This window comes from Procambarus clarkii, chromosome 43 (genome assembly GCF_040958095.1).
Source record: "Procambarus clarkii isolate CNS0578487 chromosome 43, FALCON_Pclarkii_2.0, whole genome shotgun sequence".
NCBI lineage: Eukaryota > Metazoa > Arthropoda > Malacostraca > Decapoda > Cambaridae > Procambarus > Procambarus clarkii.
Window position 1 is genome coordinate 36,143,129 of NC_091192.1, and position 24,786 is coordinate 36,167,914.

At 47.0% G+C, this 24,786-nt stretch overlaps 2 protein-coding genes across 3 annotated transcripts in view; one reads left to right on the forward strand and one right to left on the reverse strand.

Annotated features, from left to right (window-relative positions):
• The window catches only part of LOC123755967 (beta-1,3-glucosyltransferase), a 43,726-nt gene extending 24,423 nt beyond the window's left edge, over positions 1–19,303 (forward strand). For both annotated transcript variants that reach the window (XM_045738978.2, XM_069300258.1), the window contains exons 7-13: positions 8,223–8,359; positions 10,004–10,181; positions 10,329–10,464; positions 12,059–12,200; positions 16,430–16,574; positions 17,286–17,411; positions 17,523–19,303. In XM_045738978.2, coding sequence (XP_045594934.2) covers positions 8,223–8,359; positions 10,004–10,181; positions 10,329–10,464; positions 12,059–12,200; positions 16,430–16,574; positions 17,286–17,411; positions 17,523–17,699 — 1,041 coding nt within the window. In that variant the 3' untranslated portion in view covers positions 17,700–19,303. The remainder of the gene's footprint in view (positions 1–8,222; positions 8,360–10,003; positions 10,182–10,328; positions 10,465–12,058; positions 12,201–16,429; positions 16,575–17,285; positions 17,412–17,522) is intronic.
• Positions 19,304–19,590: 287 nt separating this feature from the next.
• SIDL (SIDL trafficking protein particle complex subunit 10) overlaps positions 19,591–24,786 on the reverse strand; it is a 126,564-nt gene continuing 121,368 nt past the window's right edge. The window contains exons 21-23 of the mRNA XM_069300257.1: positions 23,712–23,943; positions 23,465–23,602; positions 19,591–20,318 (exon numbers count right to left, since the gene is read on the reverse strand). Coding sequence (XP_069156358.1) covers positions 20,164–20,318; positions 23,465–23,602; positions 23,712–23,943 — 525 coding nt within the window. The 3' untranslated portion in view covers positions 19,591–20,163. The remainder of the gene's footprint in view (positions 20,319–23,464; positions 23,603–23,711; positions 23,944–24,786) is intronic.

Consider the following 24,786-nt stretch of genomic DNA (forward strand, 5'->3'; position numbering starts at 1 on the left):
GTCGGCCGTGGCGCAGTTTATTCAGGCTGCGTCGGCAGCTTGTCGTCCGATGTCGGACTTGTTGGTTTTCCGGGGGTCCCGGGGTGGGTCTTCCCGGAAAGGTCGTGCCAGGGCTCGGGGTTCCTCTCGTCGTGGTAGGCCTCTGGTGTCAGGTTTGGGGTTGGCTCCTCCTGCGGACCCTCCCTCGTCTGGTCGGCGCGGTGTTCGCGCTGTGCGGGGTTCTGGGTCTCGTAGGGGTCGCCGGCCCTTTCGCGGTTTGCCCCTTTGATGGGGCGATGGGAGGGCGGCTTGCGCTGTTCGCCCGCGCCTGGTCCCACGATTCGTGGGCCTTTCGGGTCGTGTCTCGCGGCCTGCGGTGGCGTTGGGTGGCCCCTCCCCCCTTTGGGGGGTCGGGGCTGGCGGGGCAGGCTTCTTCCCCTGCGCTCTGTCGAGTCGTCTTGGAGTGGGTACGCTTGGGCGTCGTCGAAACGACGTCGTCCCTCAGATGGGTTTCCCGTCTGTTTCCGGTTCCGAAACGGGACTGCGCGGACCTGCGGTTCATTCTGGACTTGTCCCGTCTGAACCCCTGGGTTCATTGCCCCTCCTTTCGGATGACTACGCTGTCTCAGGTTCGGCTCCTCTTGGAGCCGGGTGCTTGGATGGTGTCCCTGGACCTCCGGGACGCTTATTGGCTTGTCCCGATTCATCCGCGGTTCAGGGACTGGCTCGGTTTTGTAGTGGGGCGTCTGAGTTACCGCTTTCGTTGTCTCCCGTTCGGGTTGAACCTGGCACCTCGCATGTTCACACGCCTTACACGGGTTGTGGTGGCTCGTTTGCGTCTCCTAGGTGTTCGGGTGTTGGCCTACCTCGACGACTGGCTGGTTTGGGCTCCCAGCCAGTCAGCTTGCTTGCTAGCCAGGGATTTGGTTCTTTCCCAGCTCGCCGGGTTCGGGTTCTTGGTGAACTGGAGGAAGTCCCATCTGGTTCCCTCTCAGGTTCGGACTTGGCTGGGTCTCGTGTGGGACTCTCGGACCGCCTCCTTGTCTCTCCCTCCGGAGTCTCTCCTGCGGCTGCGGTCCCGCCTTCGTCTGTTTCTGGAGGGCCCTCGGGTCACCCGGCGGTTGCTCGAGGGGCTGTGCGGGAGCCTGAACTTTGCGATGGTGGTCTACCCGCCGGGTCGGGTTTGGCTTCGACGGCTGTTCTGGTTCCTTCGGGGTTCCCCCTTCCGCCTCTCTCGCGATCGCAGAGTTCGACCCCCGGAGGACTTGCGTCGGTTGCTGCGTCACCGGCTTCCTCTTCGGGTTTTTCGGGGTTCAGTGCCTTGGCGCCTACCCGAGCCCTCGCTCGATGTGTACACGGATGCGTCGTCTCTCGGCTGGGGTTTTGTGACCAGTGCTCACCAGGCCGGCCAGGGGCGTTGGGATCCGTCCTTCCGTCGAGCTCACAGTACGGTGCGGGAGTTCGCGGCAGTGTGGTTTGCTCTGGGGAGGATTCGGGTGGCCCGCGGATCGACGATTCGGCTCCATTCGGACTGCTCTCCGGTGGTTCATTGCCTGAACCGCGGGGGTTCGATGCGGTCCTTGTCTCTTTGGGGTTGGTCGCTTCGGGTGACTCGTCTGCTGAGTTCTCGGGGTTTGGCTCTCCTGGCGGTTCACGTACGGGGCGTGTCCAACGTCTTGGCCGACGCCCTGTCTCGCTTCGTTCCCCTCTCCACGGAGTGGACGGTCGACGACGAGTCCTTCCGTTGGCTTTGCCAGACGTTCGGGCGCCCCGAGGTGGACCTCTTCGCGTCGGCGTGGTCGCGGCGTCTTCCCGTTTATGCGGCGCCCTTCCCCGATTGCGAGGCCGTCGGGGTCGATGCCTTTCGGCTCGACTGGTCAAGGTGGGGGTTCCTGTACCTCTTTCCCCCAGTTCGGCTGTTGCTCCAGGTCCTGACTCGCTTAGAGACTTACCGGGGGAGAGTTGTCCTTCTGGCCCCTTGGTGGCCGGCCCAGCCTTGGTTTCAGGCGCTGGTTGCTCGGTGTCCGAACCCGAGGGTTTTCCCGCGGCTCCGCCTCTTTCAGCAGATCGGGCCGGTACGTCACGTAGCTGGTTCGATCTTCTCCTCGAGTCTTCGCGTATGGTTTTTTTGACTCGAGTCTATCATCATCTCTAAGGTGATCAGGTGGCCTCCTTGTTGGTGTCCCACCTGAGGGCTTCTTCTCGGCGGCAGTATGAAGTTTCCTGGCGGTCCTTCCGTTTCTTTTTGCGTCTTCGTCGTGTTAGCTCCTTGTCTGTTCGGGTGGTCTTGTCCTTCCTCTCGTGGTTGTTTCAGGACCGTCATCTTATGCCTAACACTGTCGCTTCGTATCGTGTGGCGCTGGCGGAGCCGCTTCAGCTTGCTTTCGGTATCGATGTTACGTCTGCGCCGTTTCGCAAGCTGTCTCGTGCATTGTTTCACCTCCGGCCTGCTCATGCGTCGCCTGAGCCGTCCTGGTCTTTGGACAGAGTGCTCGCTTTCCTTTCATCTCCTCGTTTCGTTGTGGCCCCTTCGGTCCAGGATTGTTTTTCCAAGGCACTTTTCTTGTTGGCTTTGGCCTCTGGGGGTCGGGTGGGGGAGCTTCATGCTCTCCTCCGGCGCAGGGGTTTCTGCTCTTTTGGTCGTGGTGATAGTTTTGTTCGTTTGCAGCCGTCTCCTTCTTTTCTGGCGAAGAATGAGACTGCTGCGTTCCGGAGGGGTCCATGGGTGGTTGATGCTTGGTTGGTCAGGCCGGGGGTGCATCATGTTTTGTGTCCGGTTGCGGCGCTTCGCCGTTATTTGCGCGCCACAGCTTCTGTGTCCGGGGACGCGCTGTGGGTTGATCCGGTTTCCCTTCTTCCCTGTTCGCGGGTTCGGGTCTCTCAGGTCGTCCGCAGGGTTATTAGGTCTAGCCAGCCTGCGGTCTATCCCCGTGCCCATGACGTTCGTAAGTTCGCGGCTCTTGCTGCCGTCTTTGGGAATATGTCTTGGTCTGATATTCGGGCGCGGGGATTTTGGCGGTCGAACAGGGTCCTGGCTGCTCGTTACCTTGTGAATGTCCCTGGCCCTCGTCGGGCCTGTGTTGCTTTGGGTCGGCGGTTGCAGCCAGTTGTCTCGGCTTCGAGTTGAGGGGTGAGCGACGACCGCCTCCCGGGTAAGTCCCTCTTTTTCTGTCTGTGGGTAGTTAGCTCCGGGGAGCCGACGGGGCTCCCCCCAGAAAACCAGCGTTGAATGTAATGAAACGCCATTTTCTGGGTGAGTCCCGGAGGCTCCCCGGCATCCCTCCCTCCCTCCGGTCGGCGGTTTTTTCGCGTTTTTGACATCCAGCCTCAAGAACTGAGGTGTGGGTAGCCGGTGCGGGGGGTCTGGGGCTCCCCCTTCCCCCTCCCGGGGAGGGGGGAGCTGCGCAGACAGCGGCGCGGCAGTGTGTGACGTCACACTAATTTGCTTGTTTTCAGTTGGGGAGTTCTATCCACTAGTTCGGTATTAGGTAGCAATTTTAACCAGAATAGGGGTTTGTTTTGGGGCGCTTACCTTTCTGGGTGCCTGTTCCGGTCGATGGCAGACATAGAATGCTTCCAACTACACGGGGGCTTCTATAGGCCATTGCTCCCCTTGCCTCTCTGAGGGGGCCCGGTTCTGGCCGTGGTCCCCGGTAGGCCTAAGAACTCCATACACATGACTGATGCCAAAGTCTGACATTAGCATATCAGCCTGGGATAGCTCCGGGGAGCCTCCGGGACTCACCCAGAAAATGGCGTTTCATTACATTCAACGCTGGTTTTTTTTTTTATCCTCCTGTTGCCATTTTTTTGTTTTTTCTGGGATGTTCTGCCCTTTTTCTGTTCCTCTGGAAATGCTTATGTGTTGGTTTTTACACCAGTTTTTGCATTTTCTGTCTGTTTGGGTCTGGGCCCCTGGGGTTTGGGCTCAGTGTCCCTGTCTGTTTACGCTTGCTCCCACACCTTGTGTCCCTCGGTTTTTCGTCCATTTTGGCCGTTTCACTGGGGGTTCTGTTTGGGTGCTGTGCTTTGCACTTTCTGTGGTATATTTCCACCAGCAAATGTGGCAGTTTGGGCTCCTCCAGGTTTGGTTCCAAGTTCCTTTGGTTTCATTCTGGTGGTTTCTTCCCCTTGGGCCCCTTTTGGGAGTTCGGAGACTTTTTAGTTACTTCGTGTGTGACCCGGTTCTGCCTTCTGGGGTTCCGGGGTCTTCCTGGCTTGCAGGCTGCTCTTTTAGGGTCTTGGCACGTGTTGTGGTCGTGCCGGGGCCTTAGTTTTTGTTCTCAAGGTGGGCCTTTTGGTGTGGCTTTTGTGCTCTCTCAGTGCCTTCTTAGTCTGGTCGGCGTCTCTGTCCGCCGGTCAGCGGCTTGTCTTTTTCTTTCCTTTTTTTAATTTTATTTTAAATTCTATATATATACATTTTCTTGCAGAAGGGGCTCCGATACCTTCGCTGTTGGTGGGGCACTGGGGGGGGGGGCTTGCTCTGTTGGCTCGCACTTGGTCCAGCAGTTCGCGTGCGGTTTTTTGGTTGTCTCTCAGCCTCTGGTAGCGTCGGGCGGCTCTTTCCCCTTCGGGGGATTCAGGGCTGGCTTCTTCCTATGCGCTTCGTCATGTCATCTCGGTGTGGGTGTGCTTGGATGTGGTCGATCAGCCTCATCCTTCAGAGGTTCCCATCTTTTCCAATGCCGACACAAGACTTTGCGGATCTGTGGTTCTTCTGGACTTGTTCCGTCCGCGCCCTGAATTCTTTGCCCTCTTCGGATGACTGTTGTCTCTGGTCCGGCTTCTGTTGGGGCTGGGTGCCTGGATGGTGTTCCTGGATCTCCGGGTCACTTCTTGGCACGTTTCTCTCCAGGGTTCCGGGACTGGGGCACCATTGGTGGTGGGACTTCAGGTTTGCCGCTTTCGTTGCCTTCCTTAGTTTGTATTTGGCACCTCGCGTATTTCCGCATCTTTACTGGGTGTTGGTGACCTGTCTGCGGTTGCTTGGGATTCAGTTTCTGGCCTACCTCGATGACTGGCTGGTGGTGGCTCCCAGTCGGTCCGCTTGTCTGCACGCCAGGGGTGTGGTTTTTTGCCAGCTCGCTGGGTTCAGGTTCCTGGTGAACTGAAGGACATTTCATCTTGTTCCGTCCCGGGTTTGGACCTGGCTTGGTCTTGTTTGGGACTCTCAGACCCCTTCTTTGTCTCATTCCAGAGGCATTGCTGTGGCTGCGGTCCAGCCTTCGGCTGTTTCTCAGGGGGTCCCGGGTCACTCGAGCAGTTGTGCGGGAGTGTGAACTTCGCCATGCTGGTCTACTTGCCGGATCGGGTTTGGCTTCGGCGTCTGTTTTGGTTCCTTCTGCCTCTCTCGCGATAGTTGGGTTCGTCCTCCGGGGGCCTTGTGTCGGTTGCTGCGTCACCGGCTTCCTCTTCGGGGTTTTTGGGGTTCAGTGCCTTGGCGCCTACCCGAGTCTACGCTCAATGTGTTCACAGATGAGTCGTCTTTCAGCTGGGGCTTTGTGACCAGTGCTCATCAGGTCGGCTGGGGACGGTGGGGTCCATCCTTCCGTCAGGCTCACAGTATGGTTCGGGAGTTCGTGGCGGTCTGGTTGGCGCTTCGGAGGGTTCGGGTCACTCAGGACTCTACCATCCGGCTCCATTCGAACTGTTCTTCGGTGGTTCATTGCCTGAACCATGGGGGTTCTCTTTGGTCCTTGCCTCTTTGGGGTTGGTCCTTTCGAGTGGCTCATCTCCTGGATTCTCAGGGTTTGACTCTCCGTGCGGTTCATGTCCAGGGAGTGTCCAACATCCTGGCAGGCAGTCTGTTCTCGTAATGGTCAGTCGACGCCGACTTGTTTTGTTGGCTCTGCCGAATGCATGGACTTCCTTACATGGACATCTTTACATCGGCGTGGTCTCGGCATCTTCCATTCTTAGTGGCGCTCTTCCCCACCTGCGAGGGATTCGCTGTAAATGCCTTTCAGCAGGACTGGTCGAGATGGGGTTACATAGCTGGACCTCATCCCTCCAGTCCAGCTGTTGCTTCGGGTTCTGGCTCAGTTGGAGTCCTTCCCAGGGAGAGTTGTCCTCATGGCCTCTTGGGCCACGCATGACATCACCATGTTGCCGCACTGCATCTCCCCCCCCTCTCCAGAAGGGGGAAGGGGGAGGCCCAGACCCTTTACGCCGGCAACCCAAGACCCCAGTTCTGAGGCTGATGCGCTAGGCAGAAGTCGTGTGCTCTGGCTCCTCTTTTGATCTCAGCTCTGTGCCTTGTGGTGTGGTGGCTGTCTTATAGGGGCTGTGCGAGCCAGGAAGGATTCTTCAGTACTCGTGCTGCATGCGCCTAGGATTACCTTCCCTAGGTGCCCAGTAAGTACTGCCCTTGGGGCTTGGGGCCACCTTCCACAGGTTCCTTGGGTTCTGCCTGTGCTTGGCCGTTTATTGGTCGGTTTTCGACTGCCCTTTGTGTGCTAGGGTGTTCTGTCTCCCTTGTTCGCCTTAGGGTAGGAGGCAGTTTGCACTGGTAAGGGGCGCAGGGTACTGCGCAGCTTGTTTTCACCAATCATAGCAGCCGGCTCTGTTCCGCCTGGGTATGCTGTCCTCTTGTGGGGGTTTCTTTTTCTTTTTGTTTGCCTGCCTGGTGGGGGGTCTGCCTTGGTTATTGCTCCCTGTGTACTGAGTACTCTTCTCTATTCCGCTGGTGCCCCCTGCTATTTCCCATGAGTGTACATGTCTCGGGGGTTCAATTCTTAGAAAGTTGTTTAGTAGACTTAGGCAATGGTTAGCAATACCCTGCCTGTGCTTCCCTGAGAGTAAGTTCCGCCTCAGGACCCCTGGGAATCCCCACAGGGACACGTGGGTTCGATGGATGTGACCCTGGAGTCCCCCCCTCCCTTTGTGCGAGTTCGAGGGTTGCTCTGTCCCCTTATCTCAGGGTAACTCTCACTCTTTTGCCTTCGTCTGCTGTCTGTTGAGTCGGTGGCACCTTCAACCCGGAAAACTGCGAGTTTTGTTGCTTGTTTGTGACTTGGTTACTCAGTCCTATGCTGACTATGCTGGTGCGGGCAGCACGAGCATCGCATGTTGGGTTCAGGTTAGGTTTTACACAGCCTGCTGTAGGGTTGGTGGGTTCCTTCCCCTCCGGATGTTCGGATCTTTCCGAGCAGGTTCCTTCAGAGGCTGTTCTGGCATCTCTGGTTCAGTCCCTTTTGCTACTGCCACGGTTGTTGGGTGTGGGCTCCATTGGCTCTTCTCTGCCTGTTGCGTTGTGGGCTTCCTCTCAAGAGTATTTGGGGTTTGGTTCCCAGACGCCTTCCTCCATCCTCCCGCAGTCTTCATGGATGCCTCGGCTCTGGGCTGGGGCTTTATGACCAGTGCTCACCAAGCCAGCCACGGTTATTGGTTTCCTTCCCGAGACAGGGAGCAGACAAATGGTGGGAAAGTCCCACCATTCTGAGGTAGGATAGAAATGATTGGGTGCATTTTCTATCACCTAATGTCTTTGTTCACCTAGAAGTAAATAGGCATCAAGAAGTTAGTCAGCTTGTTGTAGGGTTGCATCCTGGGGAAGTAAGGAATTCAACCTTAGGGGGGACTGCAGTATAAGCCTAAGATGTATATATAAACTGGCTGACTGTCCCTTGACACAATAAATTACTGTATCATGCAACCCATCCTCCTGTTTAGATAGTACCTATTGTGACGATCGTCAGTAGTCAGAATTCGTACGTTCTTAGCTTTTAGAAAGTAGTATACTGACTAGTAAAGAATTCTTTTAAAATAAATGAAGCTAAAACACAAACTTAAATATTCCTAGGCCTAGTATAGCACACATATGTACTATATTAGACCTCAGATATCATGTATTAGGCCTAGGGGTGGTTAGTATAGGTTAGTTAAATTTGTCTAAGCAACACAATTAAAAAATAGTTTTCCGGTTTGTCTAATTCAGTAGTTCAGATTTCCACTTTCTAATTTTATTGTACATCGGTATATATACACATTACTATGGTCATCGTTGTTACTGGAATTACTACCAAAACAGGAGGATGGGTTGTATTATTATTATTTATTATTATACGCATTCACCATCATTGATTTTTTCTGGGGCCTGAACAATTACTCATTACTCCTACTGTCTTGCCGACCAAACTATTTACATATACCATCACTGTCAATTCTTAATTTCTGTCTACTTCCAAAATTTAGATCTTATTCACTCCAAAATGCATCTTATTATAATTTAAATTTTTTTACAGCTATTGTTTATTGGACGAGCAGTGAAAGATGAAGAGGAGACCATCATTCACCACTATGCTCGTGTGGACAGGAAGCATCCCTTCCTCTTCCCAGATGCTAGAGCTGGAGTGATCTTGTCTACACCACTCCTCCGCAGGTAGTTCGTTCGTTCGTTCGTCTGAATTCTCTAGGGTTCCTGAGGCATCTTCTGATCCAAAATCAGGGTTTTGCATATTACCCACATACACTCGGGCTGTGGTATGAGAGTTTTCCTCAACACTTCTCTGCAAATGCAAGAAATAACATTAATCTGTTATATGTGGGTAATGTATGCAACTCTGGTATTGGATCAGAAGATACCTCAGGGACCCTAGAGAATTCATGATTAACCCTTAAACTGCAAAACACCTCATATGACAAGTTGAGTAACTGACGCGAAACTGCGCATCACTTTATATGACATTTTGGAGTACTGTCCAAGATTTAAGCGGCCCGCGGCTACACGGAGTTCACCTCACCTTCCTCAGGGCTCTTGTAAACAGATGCCATTTCTTTTTTTAAATCATGGGCAACATTCCCGGGTGCGAGGGCCACAGTACTGAGTGAGCCACCAAAGCTGGTGCACACAGCATGAGCTCACAGCACTGCTGTTCAGCTTGTGACCACAGCATCGCCTAAAAATGTCAAAATTATATGTAACTGGCATTATTTAGCAATGATAGTATTACAGAAGACCCCTGACTGTGATAAAAATGACCAGGATTCTGATAATAGCAGGATTGTTGTCATAATTTGCACTGTAGTGGGAGGAGTAATGTTGAGGGAGGGAGGGCTGTAGTGTTGTCTGTTGAATCTGTGTGGCCACCTGTTTCTGTCTGCACTCACCATACCATCTTAGTGTTCGCTATGGTGAACACAAATGTAGATACTTATATATAACGTGTATATATAGTGTGGCCACTATGCTCTTTGGGCACTATACCAGCTTAGTTGAACAGTTATGGTGAACAAAACATATTGCAGATACTTATATAATGTGTGTATATAGTGTAATAACACAACAAACAGTATACTTGAAGGAGGAATGTTAGTGTGTCTGGCCTTAAACCAGTGAGAGAGGGAGGGAGGGAGGGAGGGAGGGAGGGAGGGAGCATCAGCTGTGTGTGGCCACCTGTTATTGTCTCCACTCACTATGCCAACTTAGTAGTTCGCTATGGTGAACAAAACATAGTGCAGATACATATATATAATCTATGTATATAGTGTAATAACAGCAAAACTATTTGTTTATTGTTTTATGAACATAATAATTGAGTCACTAATATGATCACAATACCTTTGAGTATAGTGATGATTCACACATTTTATTACATAAATATATCACACTACACAGTATTGAATAATATCACTGAAAAAAATTGAAAAAATCAAAGATATTGAAATAATTAGGTAATAATATCTTTGTGGCAACTCCCACCTGACAGCTGTGGCAGAACTGACCGCCTCTTTTTTGCCAGACATCCCCGCCCTATTGCAGCCAAAATGTGCCACCTGCAATTTTTTTTATTATTTTTCCCGTGATCAGCGAACACAAATGAACACTTTTATGAGACAGTTTTTTTTTTTTTTATGCCTGTGGGAGTTGAAGGCCATATTGCTCAGAGCAGCCCAGGGGTTAAGGTAGAACTAATTCTCTTGATATTTTTCCTTAATATTTTAAATGAAGGATTCTCATTACTATAGCAAATGCAAAATGATCTATATATTTAGATCTATAATGCTTCTTTATGTTTAAATTCAGACTTGCTGAAAGGTGGTCAAATACTTCAATGCATCCTAGCTCAGACTTTACCATTGATGCCCAGTATGAGTTTGCCAAGTTCATCAACTCGTGTGGGAGTGAGCTCAGCCACCACGAGGGTTTGTGTGTCCTGGAGAAGCCAGGATGTGCTGTGGCATTTAACCCATCTAGGAAATGTGTGAGTTGACCATTGTCATTTCATGAATAACTGAACAAGTGCACATTACTTGGTGTAGAAAATATTATATAGGAACACTGTCTATACAACAAACAAATTACTGAAATCAATAATAACAATGTTGCACCTTCATTTTTGGTATTGCAGGAAAGGATAGTAAATGCTCATGATGTTCATTTTGCCGTGAAGAGTTGTGGTCAGTTTCACGCAGAGCGTCTGCCTGTTATTCAGTCTACTTGGTTGAAGGATGCTACCAACTATGCCATCTATAGTGATGTTGAAGGTTAGTTACAACAGCTGGTGGTATCTAGTATTTTTATAATTATTCTACAAATGTTAGAAAATATATATACTGTATTGCATGTTGATAATTGCAGATTATTGGCTGATGTTAAATTTTGCACAAATATTTACTATGAGAGTTTGTGTAGAGGGAACAAGAGTAATTAGAAGCATAACATATGAGATTTTGGTTGACAATATTCAAACAGGATAGTGGTTTTTAATGTGTATTTAAAATAGTTTGGTTACAGCATTCGGATGTTAGAAATGGTACGATGGTGTCAAGATAGGTTGAGACAAGGATGCTTGTTAAGTGCTGTTGGCAGAGTCGGGTAGGACGTAGTGCTGAAGTGGCCGGAGATGGAGAGCCTGTGCATTGCTTGGAGCTGAGAACCGAGAGCTTGAGTAAAGCCAAGGTTAGAGAGCTCAAAGGATGGAGAGAGCAGAGAACTCAAAGGAGGGTGGGAGTAAAGAGCTTGGATGAGGGTGAGAGCAGGGAGCTCGAATGCAGCTGGGAGTGGCTCTCTGTTCTGCAAGCGAGGGTTGTAGCATCTGGTGTTGGAACTCGACTGATGATGCTGTATTTCCCACCGTGTTATATCTGTGTCCACCTGAACTTGTGCTGTCCCCAGTTTGCTTCCATATTTGGTAAGTTGATCATCATTTGGCCTGATAAGAAACTTGTTGGTTACTTTCAGCTGTCCTAAGTGATTTGTGGAAACCTTGAAGAACATGCATTAATGTAATTACAGATGTCATTAGTGGCAAATAGGTTTGTGGATGTCATGTGAGATAAGTGAGAAACTTCAATTGCTTGCAATATAACTTGAGACCTTGGAGCAACTATATTACTCATGATACAGTTGCTACAGAAGCACGAGCCACACATGAGCTGAGAACAATAGGCTGTGTGCAAGGATCTACTCAGCTATCCTGATAAAGCTAGATAATGGGAATTTTTGGGACACAAAGCTACAATAAATTTTACCATATATTTTTAAAAGATACATAAAATATAATAAATTATGTTCTATGAACTAGAAGCAAAACAAGTAAAATTTATTCTCCAGAAACTTTAAAGACAGAATCCTAGATGATGTTCTGAAGAAAATATGTCATTGGGGTCTCTTATGGTACAGTAGCTCAAAATATACTCATTCTTGTTTCTGGTAAAGTTGCTTTCCTCAAACATCTTGTTATTTTTTCTCATTCTCCTTGTAGTTTCTACTAATTTTCCCTTCCTTAGTTACCCATTCAATATCCAGTTGATCAAAGTCACCAAGTACTAGGAGGTTACTCCTCAAATCACTAACTGCCCTCTTATATATATTGGCATTATATTATTCCACTTTTAACCTTTTACGTATTTTGTAATTTTTCACTTTTCCTAGTGTTGAATAAATCATTTTATATTCATTGTAATTACCGTCTATCCCTATTTGCTTCTAAATTATTATTATTCCTGCTACTTCACTGAATTAATGCAGATTTAAATCATATACTAGTGTGTAGCAGAACGTGACGAGAGTTATTCGTGTTTAATGCATTACAATGACTCGACACGTCCAAGAAACTTGACTACACTTTGTTAACAGATGCCGCCTATGGTACAGCATCACTGGGGATCCCCAACACTGAAAGAGGTCACTGCGGCAAGACGATGGCCATTATTCGACATGCAGCACAACTTGACTCCTTCCAATGGTTGGCGGTGGTTGATGATGACACCCTCATCAGGTCAACTGTCTCCAGCCTTTTCATTCATTATTGGCCTTGATGTTAATATTTTAGTGAAATTTTCATCCCATTTAAATTATGCTGCAGAGACTGTAGCACTGTCAGTAAAAATGCAACAAATAAAAGTGGATAGATACATTTTAACCCTTAAGCTGCTAAGGGGTCCTGAGGAGATTTACACCCCTGTGCGCAAGAAAAAAAAAAATCTGGGGGGAGCCCCTACGGCTCCCCGGAGCTATCCATGGCTGATATGGATACCCTGACTATTTTGCATCAGTCGATGTGGGTGGAGTTCTAGGCCTACCAGGGACCACGAGCCAGAACCTGGCCCCCTCAGAGAGGCACGGGGAGCAATGGCCCATAGAAATGCACATGTGATTTGGAGCATTCTATATCTGCCATCGACTGGGACAGGGACCCAGAAAGGTAAGCGCCACAAAACAAACCCCTATTCTGGTTAACAACAAAAATCGACAAACGAGTGGACAGAACTCCCCCATGAAAACGAACTAACAAGCATGACGTCACACGAGCCACGCAGCATGTCTTCGCAGCTCCCCCCTCCCCGGGAGGGGGAAGGGGGAGCCCCAGACCCCCGCGCTGGCGATCCCCGCCCCAGTTCCTCGGCTGATGGGATAATGCACAGTCGTGTAGCTCCAGCTCCGGTCTTGTCTCAGTGCTGTGACTTGTTTGCAGTGCTGCATCCATTTCTCTTGGGGGGCTTCGCCTCTCGCTCTTTTCTTAATCCAATCCGTGCCCCGTTGCTTTGGGGGTGTTCTGGGGTGCCGCTGTGGGGAAGTCATGAGGTTTTTCCCTGCGTTCTAGGGTGGGGAGCCTCCTTCGCTGCTCCCCTCCTCTCCAGCATGGGCGCCCTGGCCGCCTCCGGCGGCTACGGACTCGAAAGCTTGCGTCATGACCCTTCAGCGCCTATGTTCTGCAGGTGAGTTGGTGCGGTCTGGCGTCTCCTTCGTCCTGACACTGTTTTTGTTTTTGGAAGTAGGAATGGGTGTACATATGTACTTGAGAACGTGAACCGTATCACCCGAGGTGCCTACTGCAAGGCTATTAGCCCATACTGGGCAGCTCTTGTTCTCTCCACCTGATTCCTTCCTCGGTTCACGGGTGTATGTGGTTCCTTCCATGTCGGCTGCACTTGTGGCGGTGGACTTGCACGCTTGTGGCATTTTCGTTTTGGTCCTGCGTTTTCTTTTCCCTCCTGGGGCTGTCATAGGATTGGCTTGCGGAGGATGTAGAGGTGCTTGGGGCCGTTCCTGGGTCTGGCACCTTGGTTTCTGCTGCTAGCTTTCGGTATCGATGTTCCTTCTGTGACGTTTCGCAGGCTGTCTCGTGCGTTGTTTCACCTCAGGCCTGCTTATGCACTGCCTATGCCGTCCTGGTCTTTGGACAGGGTGCTCTCCTGTTTTTCTTCTCCTTGGTGGTTGTGGCTCCTTGGGGTCAGGTTTGCTTTGCCTCGGCCCTCTTTTTTTTTTTTTTATGTTGGCATTGGCCTCTGGGGGTCGTGTGGCAGAGCTTCATGCTCTTCTCAGGCGCAGTGGTTTTTGGCTCTTATGGTCTTGGTCATAGGTTTCTTCGTCTGCGGCCGTTCTCCCTTTTTCTGGCGAATGTTGTGCCTGCTGCTTTCTGGAGAGGTCCTTGGGTTGTTGTCTCGACTTCGTGTTGAGGAGTGGTTCACCGACCGCCTCCCGGGTATGTCCCCTTGTTTTCTTAGGTAGTCTTTGGTGAAGTAGCTCCGGGGAGCCGTAGGGGCTGCCCCCAGAAAACCAGTGTTGAATGTAATGAAACGCCATTTTCTGGGTGAGTCCCGGAGGCTCCCCGGCACCCTCCTGCCCTCCGGTAGGCGTTTTTTTCGCGGTTTTGATATCCAGCCTCAGAACTGGGGTGGGGATCGCTGGCGCGGGGGTCTGGGGCTCCTCCTTCCCCCTCCCGGGGAGGGGGGAGCTGCGCAGACATGCGGCACGGCTCGTGTGATGTCATGCTTGTTAGTTCGTTTTCCTGGGGGAGTTCTGTCCACTCGTTTGTCAATTTTTGTTGTTAACCAGAATAGGGGTTTGTTTTGTGGCGCTTACCTTTCTGGGTGCCTGTCCCGGTTGATGGCAGATATAGAATGCTCCAAATCACATGTGCATTTCTATGGGCCATTGCTCCCCGTGCCTCTCTGAGGGGGAGCCAGGTTCTGGCTCGTGGTCCCCGGTAGGCCTAGAACTCCACCCACATCAACTGATGCAAAATAGTTAGGGTAACCATATCAGCCATGGATAGCTACGGGGAGCCTCCGGGACTCACCCAGAAAATGGCGTTTCATTACATTCAACGCTGGTTTTTTAATTATTTTGTCTTCTAAAAATGTTAATTTGTGTTCCCTGTGCACGGGAAAAAAAAATCGTAGGTGACATATTTTGGGCGTAATAGACCGAGGAAGTCTGGCAAAAAGTGGGTGTTGACAGAGCAGTCATCAGAGCCGGTCAGCGTCACTCGTGCTGACAGGTGGGAGTTGCCACAAAGATATTATCACTTAATTATTTCAATGTCTTTGATTGATTTTTTCTTGTTTTTTTGCAGTAATATTATTCAATAGTGTGTATTGTGATATATTTATATAATAAAAGGGGTGAATAATCGCTATACTCAAAAGTATGGTGTGCATATTATTGATTCAATTATTATGTTCATGAAACAATAAACAAATAGTTTTGCTGTTATTACACTCTATACACACGTTATATATAAGTATCTGCATGTTTTGTTCACCATAACGAACCACTAAATTGGAATTGAGAGTCAAAAAGCAGTGAGGAGTGACCGCCACACACCAGCAAGCCACTCGCTGCCACTCCCTCAACAACGCCTCACTCGCCCACTTTCTCCTCCCACCATCCTGTTTTATATTTTATTCACAATATACAGACGTTATATATAAGTATGTATATGTTTTGTTCACAACTGTACAACTAAGCTGATATAGTTAGTTAAGGCACTAAGAGACTTCGCTACGCACAGTCAGCTGGCGGCTGCCTCCCGCACTCATTCAAGTTCACATGCACTACAATTTCTCCCCCAACAATACTGTTTGCAGCGCTATTACACTATATATACAGACATTATATATATATGTATGTATATGTTTTGTTCACCACAACTTTACAACTAAGCTGATATAGTTTATAGTTAGTTCAGGCACTAAGAGTCGTCACTACACACACAGTCAGCTGGCGGCTCCCTCACTCATTCAAAGTCACATGCACTAAACTTTTTCCCCCAACAATACTGTTTGCAGTGTTATTACATTATATACACATATTATATATAAGTATCTACATGTTGTATGCACCGTAACTGTACACCTAAGCTTGTAGAGTGGCCAAAGAGCATAGTGGCCACCCTCTACACAGACAAATCATGCAGACGACGTCACCTCCATCACCCAAATGACTCTTCCCAGCATAATCCTTTTGCTGTTATTACACTAATACACACATTATATATAAGTATCTACATTTGTGTTCACCATAGAGAACCACTGAGCTGGTATGGCGAATGCAGACAATAACAGGTGACCACACAGTCAGTAAACGATGCTATCTCCCTCCGTCCCTCAGCATCACTCCTCCCACAGTGCTAATTATTACAACAATCCTGCTATTATCACAACCCTGGTCATTTTTATCACAGTAAGGGGTCATCTATAATATTGTCATCGCTAAATAATAGCAGTTATATATTTATTTTGACATTTTTCGGCAATGCTGTGGTCACAAGCTGAACAGCAATGCTGTTTGCTCATGCTGCGTGTGCTAGCCTTGGTTGCTCCAACGGTACTGTGGCTCTCACACCTGAAAATATTGCCCACGATTTAAAAAAAAAATGGCGTTTGTTTACAAGAGCCCTGAGGAAGCTAATGTGAACCCTGTGTAGCCGCGTGCCATTTGAATCGTGCCTGGCACCCTATGGCGTATATATACTCCATGCGCACTGTGGGACATGTTACTCATGGCGTATATATACGCCATGCGCAGTTTAAGGGTTAGGGATATTTTTGGTAAATATTGTTAGCCACACCATACTTATATTTTCTCATTGTTTGTTCAACAATGATTTAAAAAAGAATGTTAGCAATTATTAGAGTTTTGGGTAATGTTTTAGAGCAGTCATGGTTTAATAATTTATTCAGTAAGACCAACCACTGAATTTTGCATTTTTCTCTCTTTCAGTGTTCCTCGTCTTTGTGCGCTATTATCATGTTACAATTCCCAGGACCATGTTGCTATTGGAGAGAAATATGGATATGGGGCAACATCTGCACGTGGCTACGGGTACATTACAGGTGGAGGCGGCATGATCTTCAGCAAGACTTTGGTAGGTTTAAAACCATAGTTCTGCAAGGCTCTGTTGCAGATGTTGCATGATTTTTACTTGGAAAACTTATTTATCTTCCTATGTACAACATTTTCTATAAGGTCTTTTCAAATACAGAATCTTTCTTCGATATTTTAGCTACTGATCAATACCACACTGATTTGTTTAACACTGTAACACTGTTTGCTGTTTTGATTCTGGAATTTGGATTGGCTGCTACATCAAATATCCAGCTGTTACTTGCATATATGAATCAAAACATCAGATAAGGATAATATGACCTCAGGAAACACAGACACTTTAGTCACTACAGTTCAGTAAATTATTATTATTACCTTGTTTCAACCATGGAGAAACAGAAAAAGAGGGGAATTAATATTGTATAATGAAGGATCATAGATCCAAAGTGATTTTTTAAATTAACAATAGCATCTGCAAAATAGCAGAGCAAATTAACAATAGCATCCGTTAATTTTTCACCTGAAAACAAAATAATAATTTTATGCCCACATTTAGAGGATCCTAGATCTTTAATAACAAATAAATTAGCTTAATAGAATGTTGTACACGACTGTACACTATATGAATTTCTCAAGTCTTGCATTGAACTCAAGTAGGCTTAAATCTTATCATTACATTGAGCTTCTTCCCTCCCTCAACCATTTAGGATTTTGGGTTATTTTTAATGTATGATACTAATGTTTGGCACAGGTGGAACAGCTGGCAGTCCCTGGCACGTGTGAGTGCCCTAGCAATGACATCCCAGATGACATGTTTCTTGGAATGTGTCTCAAGCGCCTTTCTGTTCCCATCGTCCATTCTTCAGCCTTCCACCAAGTAAATAAGTTAGCTCGTATATAGTTCAGCAATATTATGTTTAAATCGTTGTGCTTTTACCCTCTTTGAATACTTGCAACTTTTACCATCTTTCATTTTGTTTCCTCCTAGGGTCGCCCTATTGATTATCCAAAGGAGCTACTGGAAGGGGAATTGCCTGTATCGTTCCACAGGTACTGGATGGTGGAGCCTCGTCAGGTGTATGCCCGCTGGCTTGACCACTCCTCTGACAAAAAGCATTCTTCTGGTGGCGATTTCTTACCAGTCAGTGTTCACACGGAACTGTAGGACATCCTGTGTGTGTCTTCTCCAGTTACCACTTTGGAATTCTAATGCCACTATAATTATTTGAATATATTTATAATAAAGTGGTCGAGTTTTGGAAGGATACACTGTAAACTAAATCTTAGGAAATTAATGTAATACCAAATTCAACGTTCTAAGCCTATGAATAACTTCACAAACAGAAGACGAGTATAAATATCATGTACAGTGGAACCTCAGTTTTCATAGTTAATCCGTTCCCAGAGACGTTACGAAAACTGAAAGGAATTTTTCCATAAGCAATAATGTAAATTGAATTAATATTTTTGGGGGTGTGGAACGGATTAATTTAAAAATACATTTTATACAGAATATCACTCGTATGTTTCACACACAAAACAATCAGGTATAAATTTATACCATAAATAAATAAAGTGATCATTTAACTGCACTTTACCTTTACTGGGGACTCTTGTTGGCGTACGGGAGATAGGGAGGAGGGAGAAGGGAAGAGGGAGGGAGGAGTGGTGTTGGTGTATGGGGAGGGTGAGGAGGAGGGAGGAGTGGTGTTGGTGTATGGGGAGGGTGAGGAGGAGGGAGGTGGTGGTGAGACTGTCCCCTGCTCGTCTTAAATGCTTTCATATCTGCATCAATGGTTCCAGATTTTCCTTTTACACATTTCACTGCCACTTATGTGGCAGCCAGTCAGAACCAGTCACTTAGTCACAAGTCAGTCAAGCATTCACAGTTAAAACCAATCACGGGCAGTCATAACCAAAGGCAGTCAAGCATTCACAGTTGTGGTAGCAACCGGTTAGGCATTTACAGGCATTCAGCCATTTACAGTCAATCAGGCTTTCACACAGTAAACAACAAGTGTTTAATGTCGGGCAGTCTGCCTCCTGATAGCAAGGAAGCCTTCCGTATTAATACCGTCCAGATGTAGCTGGGGGGGGGGCGTGTGGGGGATGAAGATAGCAGGGAGGGTCCGGTGGTGGTATGGGGGTAGTGGGGAGGGTACAGAGTGGGGGATGGAGGTTCACCCCCACCATCCATCCAGTCCACTCACTATCCATCTTGGGACCCATGGCACGATATATAATAAGAACTTTACTGTTCAGAAAACAAAAAGGCAGAAACTATGAAATTCTTCACAAAGAATTCAAGCGCGGGCATCACCTCAGCAGGACGCTGGTAAACTGAGGTGTGCCTCGCCACGATGCCACGACCTTGGTGGACCTGGATGTGTATAAACGGATTCTGAACACCGAGGCAAATAACGAGTACCGAATCAAATTTTTAGGAGAAATTGACTACGAGTACTGAAAATTACGAGAACCGAGGCTCCACTGTATTGCTGCACAAGCCATTGCAGAGTTTTGGTGAGGTAGCAAAGTAAGATTCTTTTTCAATACATGAAAGTGTTATAATATTTACCCAGACACTGTATACTGTATGTATCTTGCTGTCATGTAATTTGAGTTAAGAGCACTCACTATTGGTAGAAGCTTAACAGTTCTCATTAATGGTAAATATATTATGTTTTATTTTGTTTGTACAAGACAGAGTGATAAAACAATTATTACTGTATGTCAATTGAAAATTACAACTGGGTCATCAAAACTGAATGGTGTTTGACATTTCTTTCACTTTGTGCAAAATGTCCAAGAAAAATATTAAAGTGTGTGGCATGAATTTTCATATTTCCAGTCTTTGATGGGGAGTGCTTCCTCACCCACATGTACGAGTGAAATGAGAGCAATGATGAAAATAGAATAAATATACAATATTTTGCTGTGGCTAATATCATAACATTTTAGTTGCATCAGTGATGAATGTCTCTGGTGCTGAAGTTACCCAGATGACTGTACTCACAAGCATGTATGTACTCAGAATAAAGGGGGATAGAACAAACTTTCAAAATATCATTTTAATGGAAATTCTACACCAAGGTACATTAACAACAACTATTTATAAATATATCTTGCTGGGAAAACAGTGATGCTATAAATAACTTAAATCAACAGTCATTTACTATTAAAGCAACATTTATAGGATTAAAACAGGAATGATAAACAGTATTGTACACTACCAACACATTTTTCCCATTTCTCGTACACATAAGATGCTTCAGTAATGAGAAAGGTTGGCTGTGCTTGCTAAAAAAAAAAATTTTATTACAAAAACAAGAAATTTTGCATACAAGGTAAAAGTTTACATCCAGGTGTGATGCTTAAGCCAAGAGTCTCCCTAGGGCATGTCATGTTAATTTATGTGAATCAGGTTAGTGGATGACAATATTAGAAACTCAGGTATCAGAGACCTGTATACATCACAAATATTGTGACATGAACACCAGCATGTTCATATTTAGAAGACAATATATATATACAGTATAGCACAAAGTATATGTAGTGTACACCATTAGGCCTGGTGCACCTGCAGCCAGTAAATAATGTGTGTCACAGCAGGTAACTGTGTATATATTTCATGTGAGGGAGAGCTCCCCCTGAAGTGTATTGGATGCAGGGAGGACGTGAACTTGCTGAGCTTTACTGAAGTTGTAAACTTGTCCTGGAGTAAAAGGCTGGAGACGTGGAACTGATGATGCAGTGCCTACGTACTCCATCTTCCTTCCTCCATCTATGAAAACCAGGAAAAAATTTTTACATGCATTTTTTGTAAGGCAAAATAATTGGTTGTATCATTCATTTAGCTAAACATACTATATTAAAATCTTACTAAAATTGAAGAATAATCCAAGAGTAGTTTCTAATTAAAGTTCACATCTTTCACAAAATTATCTAGATAATTTCAACAGTTCCTCGACTGTCAAAACTCAGCCTTATGCCAAATGTTTCCTGGTGACTATCTTACCTGTTAGTGACCACTGCCATCTCAACTTCACTAAACATGCACCTCCATTAAAGAAATTTATCAAGCTCCCCTTTACAACTGATGCATTCGGCACCTATATCTCTCATAGTTATTGGTAGGGAGTTGAAAAATCATGAACTTTTAATGTTAGTACAAAGAAAACTTGATACTTCGAATCACAATATTTTGGAAACCTTGATGGTCCAAAAGAATGTCACTCAAAACCATGGTTATAAGGGTAATTAGTGCAGCATTAACAAACTGAACTAACTTGCTGAAGAATACAAATTCTTTTAAGGTTTATCATTTCATATTTTTTTATAATCAAAATATATTATTAAGGGAAGCCCCTTCGGCTCCCTGGAGCTTACCCAGGCTGATATGCTAATGTCAGACTTTGGCATCAATCATTTGTATGGAGTTCTGTGGACCTACCGGGGACCACGAGCCAGAACCTGGCCCCCCTCAGAGAGGCATGGGGGAGCAATTGCCTATAGAAACCCCCGTGTGGTTGGAAGCATTCTATGTCTGCCATTGATCGGGTCAGGCACCCAGAAAGGTAAGCATCCCAAAACAAACCCCTATTCTGGTGAAGATATTGCTAACAAAAGCCAAACAAGTGGATAGAACTCCCCTAAAAGAAACGAGCATGACGTCACACGTCGCCACGCCGCTGTCTGCGCAGCTCCCACCTCCCCAGGAGGGGGAAGGAGGAGCCCAAGACCCCTTGTGCCGACTATCTACCCTTCAGTTCTAAGGTTGATGCTAGAGGCGGAGGCACATGTTGTGTGCTTGGCTCCAGGGTTTCTAGCACTGTGCTTTGAGTGTTGTGGCTGTTTTCAAGGGGTGCGAGAGCCAGGAGTTATTCTATGGTACTCAGGCTGCATGCGCCAGGGTTATCATTCCTAGGTGTCCTGTAAATACTGCCCTTGGAGCTTGGGGCCACTTTCCAAAAGTTCCTCGGGACCTGCCTCTCCTGGGTTGTATTACTGCTCGGTTTTTTGGCCACCCTTTTGGGTGCTTGGGCATTTTGTCTTCCTTGTTTACCTTAGGGTAAGAGGCGGTTTGCGCTGGTGCGGGGCACAGGGCACTGCGCAGCTTGTTTTTTGCCATTCACAGTGGCCTTGCGCTTCTTTTCCTTCCTGGAGCTGTCTTCGGACTGGCTTAGGGAGGATGTGGGGGCACTCGGGGCTGTTCCTGGGTCCGGTGCCTTGGGCTTGGCTTCTCGTGCATCGGCTGCCTTGTTGAAGCCCTTTCCACCGATCTTGCAGGATGCGGTTTCACTGTTTTATGCTTCCCGACTTGTGTGTCGGCAGGCAGTGCTTGCCTCCTCTCAGGAATCTGCCTGGGCCCTGGCTCTCAGGTTGTATACGCCTTTTTGTAATCTGCTTTTTGTCCCTTCGGCCGTAGCACAGTATATTCAGGCTGCTTCGGCCAGTTGCCGTCCTATGTTGGACTTGTTGGTTCTCCGGGGGAGTGGGGGGGGTTCCCGATGGGGTTGTGCCAGGGCTCGGGGGTTCAGCTCGTCATGGTAGGCCACAAGTGCCAGTTTCGTGTTCGGCTCCGCCTTCGTCTGGTCGGCGCGGTGTTCGCTTTGTGCAAGGCTCTGGGTCTTGTAAGGAGTGCCGGCCCTTTCGCGGTTCGCCCCATTGACGGGGCGATGGGGGAAAGGATTTCGCTGTTTGCTCACGCTTGGTTCCACGATTTACCCTAGTTTTAGGCGTTTTGGGTCATTTCATTCATTTCGTTCGGCCTGCAATGGCGTTGGGTGGTCCCTCCTCATTCGGGGGGTTCGAGGCTGGTGGGGTAGGCTTCTTCCCCCTGCGCTCCGTCGAGTAGCCTTGAAATGAAACGCCCTTTTCTGGGCGAGACCCGGAGGCTCCCTGGCATCCCTCCCTCCCTCCCTCCAATCGGCGGTTTTTCGATTGTTTTGACATCCAGCCTCAAAACTGAAGGGTGGATAGCCAGCCCGAGGGGTCTGGGGCTCCCCCTTCCCCCTCCCGGGGAGGGGGGAGCTGCGTATACAACGGCGTGGTGACGTGTGACATCACGTTCGTTTGCTCGTTTCTTTTAGGGGAAGTTCTATCCACTTGTTCGGCTTTTGGTAGCAATATCTTCACCAGAATAGGGGTTTGTTTTGGGATGCTTACCTTTCTGGGTGCCTGAACCGGTTGATGGCAGATATGGAATGCTTCCAACCACACGGGGGTTTCTATAGGCCATTGCTCCCCATGGCTCTCTGAAGGGGCCAGGTTCTGGCTCGTGGTCCCCAGTGGGCCCACAGAACTCCATACACATGACTGATGCCAAAGTCCGACATTAGCATATCAGCCTGGTAAGCTCCGGGGAGCCTCCAGGTCTCACCCAGAAAATGGCGTTTCATTACATTTAATGCTAGTTTTTTGTTTTGTGTTCTAACTTTTGCAGAAAGAAAACCCTCCAACACTTTGCAACAAATCAAGCTGTAAAATTACAATGCAACTCTGCTTAATTAGAGCATTTCAGGCTAGTCCCCATCCATTATAGCAGAAACCTTTATTTCTACATCTAAATCGCCTGGTCACTCCCTTATGCAAGGTTTCCAAACACCCTCAGGATATTGCTAATTTTGAATTGGCTCGAACAAACTTCTCACTTACAATGCAGCAAGGGTCTTTTTCATGTTGCCCTTGCCAGGACACATATGGAAGAGAAACACTGAAGAATTCTTAAGCTGTCAGAGACCCTGCCACGGGAACCTTGGCCCACAGAATCAACACAAGGTATAGTAGCCCTGAATAAACATCCAGACACATGCAAGTCTGTTTGAACTTCTAAAGGAGGCAGCATATGCAACATCAGAAATTTTTAATATATTCTGTATTTTTTTTTTTAAGACTGAACCATGAACCATACACAAAAATAAAATATACCTTTGGTTGTAGTCTGTTTGCTGTCAGCAGGAATGTATTTTGACAGTCGTACAGATGGTAATGGTAAAAACCCTCCAGTGAGGGGCATGACATCCATGGTGACACACTGCCGCAGCCCACCTTCTAGTGTCAATACTCCTACAAAAGTAACCAGAATTACAATTCCTGACCTGGTGCTGGAATACTTGCTATGCTGACAATTATTCTGCCAGAATAATAGAATAATAATGCATGATGCTGCACTCACCTGCAGTTCTGCCACACACTGCCCACATGGTCTGGTCTGCTAATACCTCATACATGATCGAGTGTTGTGACGTGTGTTGCAATGCTTGCGTTGCACTGGTCCCATCTGTTTCGGTAGTGGGAACCTTCGATGACACCTGCTGTAAAGCAATGTGTAGGTGGCACATGTTGCCAGCACGACACAGCTCTGATCCTTTGCTGGGCTCCACCCGTGCTCGAATGGTGTACAGAGTCTGTGTGAATAACAAAACGTATTTTATTAAACTCGGTCATCTGCCACAGAACACATTTATTAAACGTTTTAAAATAACGGGGGCCAGATTCACAAAGCAGTTACGCAAGTACTTATGAACGTGTATATCTTTCCTCAATATTTGACGCCTTTGGTTACATTTATTAAACAGTTTACAAGCATGAAAACTTCCCAATCAACTGTTGTTATAGTTATAAACAGCCTCCCGGTGCTTCGGAGCACATTAACTGTTTAATAATTGTAAACAAAGTCGCCAAAGATTGATAAAAGAAGTGCAGGTTCGTAAGTGCTTGCGTAATTGCTTCGTGAATCTGGCCCCAGGTTCCTATTTTATTAGGAAATCATAAATTTATGTTGCCTATTCTTTAGTATTTTAACAAAGAACGAAAGACAATGAAAGTAATGAAAACATTAAATAAGAAAATGTTTGATGTGCTAGATTTAGTAGACAAAGCATATAGGAAGGAAGAGTGGAATGGAGTAAGACTTATTCAAAGTGCCATTGAAGAAGAAATGGAAAAATAGAACAAAATGAGTGATGCTCACAATAAAATGGTCCCACTGTTTATGAATACCTTGTGGTTAGCACAAAAATTAACTTATTCAGTTTCTGCATTTTATATCATCAGAATTTGTGGCAAAGGTTTGAACTTTCATTACATTTTCAAAGTTTAGCTTCAACTATCATCTTCATGAAATCTCAAGTATTACATCATCACCAATTCAAGAAAATTTGTGAAGAAATTACAGCCAATTACAATGCTTTTGTTTTGTTTACACAAGTCCAATGGTTAAGTTGAGGAAATACACTGTACAATTCCTC